We start from the raw sequence: 8,155 nt of genomic DNA, 5'->3' as shown, positions 1-8,155 counted from the left end.
ACTGAGGGTATTGATTATAACCACTGATGGAGACCACAGGAGCACAGTAACGACCCTCCTGTCTTCGTGTCTTCTTCAGCAGTGCCTGCACTGTGGCTGTAGGGGACAGATAGATTTCTGGGTCTGTTGAGGTCCTAAATACACCAGAAATCTTTAACAAAGCAAAGGGGCATACAGTAAAAACACTTTAACTATAAATCAATCACATCTGTAAAATCTTACAATTAATTCTAGTTCCTCAGACGCCACAGTGATGTCATTTTTGTGTTGGTTTTATTTCCCATAACTTTCTGTTGAACGTGCTACAGAAATACATTTGAGAAGACACACTTTTGTGACACACACAATTTGTTTAAGTAGTTTAATTTAATAATGTACATAGATTATTGATCTAAAGATTGACCAAACTTAGTATAGTATAGTATAGATCCTAATTGAAATCGCAGCCAATGTATCACATCTTTTCCCAAAATGGACAGATTTTTAGTTATTTATATTTACATTATTTTCTGAGGTGCTACAAATATCCAGAACCTCTTGTTATAATGGCAATATTGAGCATGATACCACAGGCAGCCGATGGGCTACACTCCCGGCTATTAGACGTATACTATACTATACTATACTATACACTTAAACTTATACTTACTTTTGCTGCTTAAACTGGATTAACTGACTCTAGAAAAATAAATGTATGCAACAAGATATTTTATTTTAGTGTATTTCTTTAATTTAGTCTTTGGTACTCCTCTCATTTCGTATCCTATTTCTATACTTTTATAAATCCTTTGTCATATTTACCACTGAACTTGTGTTTTAATACGTCATATTGTAAATCTGTAATGCTGCAGTAGGTTAGGGTTACTTGTGGGAGGAGAGTTTGTTAATATATCAAACTGTACTTTATATTTTTTTTTTTGCTTTATTTTTTAGAACCTAAAAAGCTAATAAAAATACTTTTAACAAAAAAAGACTTGATGAGAGGACAATTTCACATCGAGGTCCATTTAGTAGCATTCTGTAGCCTTCGATCACTCACTCGATATCCATTGATTGATATATTGATATCAGCAGATGGAGTTGTCGCGGAATTGCAGGTGCTTCAATTTCAGTTTTACTCCGAGCCGTAACTTTTAAGATCTTCTCGTCGATGTTGGCTTAAAAGCTGAGTTAATTTGACTCGACGTGATGGAATCATCTGTGAGTCGCACTGTTCTTGGTTCCTGCAGGTCAGATGAGAAGCTGGAGCTGCAGTGGACGCTGGAGGGACACCAGCTGGGAGTGGTGTCAGTGGACATCAGTCACAACGGAGCAATCGCTGCCTCCAGCTCCCTCGACGCTCACATCCGTCTCTGGGACCTGGAGTCAGGAAAACAGATCAAGTCCATGGACGCCGGGCCAGGTAAGATCAGGCCTCAGAGGATCATTGAGGTTTTTTATTGATTCATTTGTATTGGGTGGTAGGATATTGTGGCACCTGTTAACTTTATAAAATTAATGATCGATTAATTAAACTAGTGACTGACTCTAACATTCCCACTTATGAATTTTTATTTATTTTGTGTAAGATAAAACTAGTTGATGAATTGATTAGTTGGTCGACATATCATCAGAAACTACTTTGATTATTGATTAATCGTTCAAACATTTGACAGTTTTGATTCTCATTTGTGAGATTTTACTGTTTGTCTAATGTGATAGTAAACTGAATATCTTTAGGTTTTGGACCGTCGGTCAGACAAAACAAATTATTTGACGACAGCACATTGATCCCTGGGAAATTGTGTCGGTTTTCATTATTTTCGGACATTTTATGGAATGTTGTTGATTAATTGACGATAAAATTATTGTCAGAATAACTGATTTAGAAAACAATCCTTTCTTGTAGCCTTGTTGTACAGTTTTAGATGTTGTTAACAGACATTATTGATTATTTATGAGACTTTCCAGTAGCCATTTTTTGCAGGCATAGACAACTCCCTTAGTAGAGAATCCCTGATGCCTGTAAGCAGACTCGTGTCGAAGAAGTTGGCTCCTAAACTTCTGATAAAAAGATAGTTGGTTTGACCTTGTTACCGCTGTGTTGTGAGTGTTTCTTCGCTGCTTTTTTTTACTGTCTAGCACTTATTACAGTGGAATAAGGTCACCATAAAGGAAATTGGCTCCCAGTTCCGTATTAAAACGAACCTGCAGGGTTGACAGCTTGTCTGTTCTGCTTTGTAGCACAACAAGCTCCTTTTATTTTTTTCACTCTCACCTTTCAGGAACCCCACACCCTGAAATGTCTGTGTTGTTGTTGTGTATCTTGAACCGAGCTGTACTTCATCTAAATGCCATGTCACCTTCAATTAGTGACACTTGATTTCACTCAGTGGTTGGTCTGGGTCAGTGGATTAAAGTGTATATACTGTATGTTTGGATTCAGCCGAGAAAGATTTGAAATAAATGGAAACTACGGTGGCATTAATTATGTTGCGTTTGCTGTAGACGGCACTGTTAGAGGAATCAGTTTGATATATTCAACCCATCCCTCTGTCTCTTTGCTCTCCTGTCTAGTTGATGCATGGTCGGTTGCCTTCTCACCAGACTCTAAGTACATCGCCACAGGAAGCCATCTTGGCAAGGTCAACATCTTTGGTGTGGAAAGCGGCAAGAAGGAGTATTCTCTGGACACCAGAGGAAAATTCATCCTGAGTATAGCTTACGTAAGAAACCATAAATTGTCCTTCTGGTCGGCTGGGTGGTGGCTGAGACCTCAGCGTCATGGTTTTACAATAACTCCTCTTGATTTGTGTTTTTTGTTCTAACTCTTAACCCTTTCTCTCCAGGTCCAAAATTTGTTTTTAAAGGTTTTTTAGAACATTCATCCAGTGTCATGTCTTTGCATTTGGACATTGCCTTTATAATCTATAACCTTTTATTTTTCCCCTCAGAGCCCTGATGGAAAGTATTTGGCCAGTGGAGCCATCGATGGAATCATCAACATCTTTGACATCGCCACTGGAAAGCTGCTCCACACACTGGAAGGTGGGTTCAAATGTTGGGAACTGGTGCCGCAACTAGTGTTTGCTTTCATTTCCAATCATCCTGTAAATTATAATATTTTTTTACGGAGTAAGCATTTTTTTCAGAAAAGAGTCCGAAAATAGTTAAAAATGACCACCATACTTTCTCAGAGGTCAAAGTGATGTCTCGGATTGCTTGCTTTGCTTGACCAACGGTTGAAAACTCAGAGATATTCAATGTACAGTGATATAAAAGAGAGAATGCAGCAGATTTCCACATTATGAAAGCTGGTTTGCCTGGTAAATGCCTTTAAATCAAGTAGTCAGATTGAGGATCCTTCACTTTTCAAACAGACATGTTGAAACTGAGGCAGAGATCACTCACACCTAAGAAGTCCGTGAGGAAGCTTACTGAGTGACTGTTTCCTCTCTCCTCAGGTCACGCCATGCCCATCAGATCCCTCACTTTCTCCCCCGACTCCCAGCTCCTGGTCACAGCCTCCGACGACGGCTACATCAAAATCTATGACGTGTGAGTTCAGCTGGCAGCTTGTGGTGGATGCTCCTGCCAGTCAGTTTTGGCTCTTTTGATACGAAAAAAAAAGGGAGGGGAAGGGCGTCACTATGTTCCAGACAATTCACAAGCACATAAATAAACTACAGAAGGGGGAAAGAAAGGAGCCTTGGTTTGCTCTAATAAAGGTTGTTTTACAGGCAACATGCCAACCTGGCTGGCACGCTGAGCGGACATGGATCCTGGGTTCTCAACGTGGCCTTCTCCCCTGATAACACCCACTTTGTCTCGAGGTAAAATGCAACACCTCAGCTTTAAAACACCTTCAGGCTGAATAGTTTTCTGTCCAGACAGCACAAAGTTTGATTCTAAGATGAGCTGTAAAACATGTCAAATGTTCTCTCTCCTCTGCCGCCCTCAGCTCGTCTGACAAGAGCGTAAAGGTTTGGGACGCCAGCTCCAGAGCGTGTATCAACACTTTCTTCGACCACCAAGACCAGGTGACAAAGATAACGCCCAGCTCTTGACTGAGTGTGTTATAATTAAATGAAAAGTGAGAAAATCCATCTGCTGTAGGTGCTGATGTGTTGATGGGGGTAAATCAATATTGCCATTGTCACAGAGTGGCCTCTCACATGACCCTCATCTGATGCTTCAGTTCAGGCAAAACCAATAATCCCAGCTGTCATTAGATCCCCGGTTGCAGACGCCTGTGGGGAAGTTGATCTCTTCTCCAGAAAATTGAAATAGCACAGCTCCTCAGAGAGGAGATCAGAGGCGGCGGGCCCTGCCATATTGTTTCGTTTGTGTCATCGTGAAATAACCGCAAAACCAGAAACTCTACAGGGACAACGTGAAGCCAATGAAGGGTTCAGCTTTGCTTTGTTCTTTTATTTAGAGCATTTTTCTGTCTGCTTAGGTCATAGCTGTCTGTGCTGCTTGGTTTTTGATCAAATTAAAAGCAAATTGCATTTATTGATAATTAATGCAGCTATAACAGAACAAACTAATTCTGTGAGTGTATAAAAACATAATTCCAAAAATGTCCCTTTTAAAAGGGTTTAGTTTTTTTTCAAGCAAAGACAATTTCTTATACGTTTCAACGTCCCACCATTATTGTTTTTACTATCTGGGACATTTTGTTGTTGGTTGATTGATTCAACCTTGTTAATTCTGTAGCAGTTCTTGATAAAAAAAAAAAGGATGTGTGAGGACTCCTGCCTGTGTAAGTGATTTTACTTGTTGGTGTAATTTTTTTAGTCCCATTCACATCCTTCCTGTCCCTGTTGTCTTCAGGTGTGGAGTGTAAAGTACAACAGCACCGGCTCAAAGATCATCTCGGCTGGAGACGACCGCGCCATCCACATCTACGACTGCCCCATGTGATGGATGACGTCCAGTACAGGCTACATGAGGAGGGGACCTGCAGAGCTGTTAACTCAGATTATTGAAGTTGGTAAAAGTGGGAGGGAGGAGACAAGATGTAAATGTAAAACTTTTTTTTTTTTTTGCACTGGCCCACTATGGTCAAATAAAATAGTTTCTTTTGTACGTTTGTTTCTGCTGTATGTGTTGAGTTTATGGGCTGAGCCTTCGACATCTTGACATATCTTTTTCATGTCTGTGATCTGATTTGGTAACAGAATTATGTGTAGCATACAGTATAATTGTAAATTGGCATCTATTGGTATCAGATAAAATAGGCTATTTGGTATGCAGCCCTAAAACAGATAAAAGGCAGTTAAAGATTATCAACTAAATAAAATTGAATGTAAAAAGATATATTCAGCTTTAGAGCTCCTGTAACCTCCAATCAGCTGGTTAAAAAGAGAAAAGGTTTTATTTTTTTCCTTAAGGTTGAAGTGAATTAAACTCCTTTTTCATCTTCGTTTTCCTTGTTTTAGGTCTTATTATGTTAGCCATCCATTTAGTTATAGTTCTGGCTTGTCTGATAACCTGTTACTTTACTATTAAACCTTTCTCTGAGTTTTTCTGAGTGTTTGAGAAATCAATAATCAGAACAGTTTAGTTTTAACCCTAATGCCATGTATGTAGTGTTTGTAGGTGTGACAGAAAACCAACCAACTAGGGAGGTTCCAGCGGGAGCTCAGGAGATAAAATATGGTCAAGTGCTCCCTCCAGTGGTCCAGCAGGAGCACTGCAGCCTCACACAGATGTCACCGTGGAGCTTTTTAGAAAGATATCTTTATAATGAACATTTGATAAAAGTACTTACTGACTGCTGCAGTGATTCAGAAGTCTTTATTACATTTCATCAAAGATCCACAAGTTTTGTATGTTTAAAACATCCAACTGTACTTTTAACAATTCTTTGATATTACACACAGAGCAGGTAGGTGGTAAATATAGGTGTAGCACTTCCTCCATAAAAAAGGTCCATTAAATTGGCTTTTTCGGAAATTAAATCACATTCAGTTCAGAAACTGGCGGAAGTTCTCTTGAACATCGAGTTGTACAAAAAAAAGAAACGTCACTGAGATGTGTTTCCTGGCAGTAATAGTCATTTCCAATCATGGCTGCATCTTCTCCAACTGCATTTCATGCCCAACATTACATTAGTCCCGTTGATGTACCTCACACTCATTAAGTGCAACCTGAAGGCAACTCTGGAGTTTAGTTGTGTCTGCTGGTGTTGATGTATGTTAGCAGAATAGCCCAGTGGTTTAAGTTTCTGCCCTGTAACCAAATGATGCCAGATTTGATGCCTGGTCATCCCTTACATTATGAATAATATACAGAACACAACAGTAGTAGTGGCCCATGAGGAACATACTGGATTCCCACCTTAATGAGCTCTAAAGCTTGTAACATGAAGTTCACACCTCCTCGGCTACATCTCATCTTTCTCATCGTTTCTGTCGAGCTCCACGTTGTCGTGTACAGTCCATTTACGCAGACGGGAACGAAAAGAAGCAAAAACACCTGCCTGATTGGCCCGATCAACTTATCTATACATAGAATTCATCGTTATACCTGCAACAGTGACTTCACAAATAAATCACGGGACACAGCTACATACAGTACAGAAAGCCTTTAAGGTTGAACTACACTAACGTGGGCCAGGTTTCACAGAGACCTCTTGAGATGAACCGAATATTTGTTGTCCTGTAAGTAAACAGAACATCAAACACGTTATAAAGATACTTTTGGAAGTCTTAATTATCACACTGAACTCATTTCTTCTGTACAGTTTAACAACATTGCTATTGTGGTGGGATATTCTTTTACCTTTACACTATAATTAACATCTTATACTCATTTAGGGCATAGACTGAAGGTGAGAATCTTAGCAGGTGTCTCACACCTCTGCACAAGATTTTCTTTTCACTGGAATGCACACAGATATCAAGGTTTTCTGCTCTTGACGTGCTCAATAGGACAAACAAGGCATTCGGTCTCCGAAGTTTGGCACGTGGAAAACTAACAATGGCCTTGTCACAAATTCTCTTTAAAATACATATTGTGATTTACTGCAGAGTAGCTGTTTTAAAAAAAACTGAACCCAGCAAAAGTGTTCACACGTTTGCATCTGTGCAGTTAAAGTATGACACGGTAAAAAAAAAACTACATGTCCAGGTATAAAAAATACACTGGTACAGTCATTCCATATTGTTAAAATATACAGTACATGAGGCTTTAATCAAAAAAGGTCTTGAGTTATCTACAATCCTTTGAAGGGGAGACTTCGTGTTTTTTTTTTTCCAATTTGGTTTTGGCAAAATGCACTTAAAGCTATATATTTCACAGTAACAGTTTAGCAAAGAAAAAAAGGCCAGTAGAAATGGGTTTGCGCAGAAAAAAAAGCAAGGTGATAACACCTGCAACTCCCAAATGTATCTAAAGACAAACACTGCCGCTGCATCGTACCTACATTGAGACAGCACTGATCTAAAAGGCCTGTGGTAGCAGCTACACAGCTGAGCCGTTACCCCGGAGACTGCACACAGATCTGGCTCATTATCTCCAATGTGAAAAGTTCCTGCCTGGCTGTGTTGAGGTGAAGCCTGGCACGAGGCTGTCCTGGTTTCCTCTGGCCTCTCACCAGTGTCTGGTCTCGATCAAATCAGCTCGCAGGCTCAGTCTCTTCAGAGTCTCATATCCCACCACAATGAGCACCGACGTGGGCATGGAGGAAATGATGCGGGCCGACAGCCCCTTGGTCATCCCCCAGACGCCCTCCTCGGCCAGCAGCTGCTTGAACGTCTCGATAACAGACGATCGTCCCTCCACCTTTGACAGACAGGAGAGTGTTAAATCATCTTGTTATTGTTCACTGTTGACCTTGGTAAAAAAAAACCCACCACTTTTTATTTTATTTTTTAGATAAATCACGTGATGATCAAAAGCTCCAGAACAGCTACTAAATGGACCTCATAGTAAGACTGTATTGTCAAGTGCTGTTTCCAAGGTCAAGAATTAACTTTACATTTTAAAAGGTGTAAAGTTTGTCTCCTGAGGTCAGAGGCAGGATCCAATTTAAGCAAAGTTCTGCTATTTTTGTTCCAAATGTATGAGCACTAAATGAAATGAAGTGATGTGTCAAGAAAGTAAAACCAATAACACCAGTAGAATCTACAAAAACATCACGTGATGTCTGAGACACACACACACACAC

The 8,155-nt window shown here is 39.9% G+C and overlaps 2 protein-coding genes across 3 annotated transcripts in view; one reads left to right on the top strand and one right to left on the bottom strand.

Annotated features, from left to right (window-relative positions):
- The window catches only part of wdr61 (WD repeat domain 61), a 7,612-nt gene extending 2,102 nt beyond the window's left edge, over positions 1 to 5,510 (top strand). Inside the window, exons 5-11 of the mRNA XM_035664683.1 lie at positions 1,230 to 1,402; positions 2,557 to 2,705; positions 2,934 to 3,027; positions 3,444 to 3,537; positions 3,720 to 3,812; positions 3,941 to 4,019; positions 4,816 to 5,510. Coding sequence (XP_035520576.1) covers positions 1,230 to 1,402; positions 2,557 to 2,705; positions 2,934 to 3,027; positions 3,444 to 3,537; positions 3,720 to 3,812; positions 3,941 to 4,019; positions 4,816 to 4,905 — 772 coding nt within the window. The 3' untranslated portion in view covers positions 4,906 to 5,510. The remainder of the gene's footprint in view (positions 1 to 1,229; positions 1,403 to 2,556; positions 2,706 to 2,933; positions 3,028 to 3,443; positions 3,538 to 3,719; positions 3,813 to 3,940; positions 4,020 to 4,815) is intronic.
- Positions 5,511 to 5,762: 252 nt separating this feature from the next.
- slc25a44a (solute carrier family 25 member 44a) overlaps positions 5,763 to 8,155 on the bottom strand; it is a 6,178-nt gene continuing 3,785 nt past the window's right edge. For both annotated transcript variants that reach the window (XM_035664681.1, XM_035664682.1), the window contains exon 4: positions 5,763 to 7,770. In XM_035664681.1, coding sequence (XP_035520574.1) covers positions 7,579 to 7,770 — 192 coding nt within the window. In that variant the 3' untranslated portion in view covers positions 5,763 to 7,578. The remainder of the gene's footprint in view (positions 7,771 to 8,155) is intronic.

The sequence above is a fragment of the Morone saxatilis genome, unplaced genomic scaffold (genome assembly GCF_004916995.1).
Source record: "Morone saxatilis isolate NCDOM2014 unplaced genomic scaffold, NCSU_SB_2.0 Contig2, whole genome shotgun sequence".
In the NCBI taxonomy this organism is placed as follows: Eukaryota; Metazoa; Chordata; class Actinopteri; family Moronidae; genus Morone; species Morone saxatilis.
Note: the sequence above shows the minus strand (reverse complement) of the source record. Positions and strands in the feature narration are given on the sequence as shown.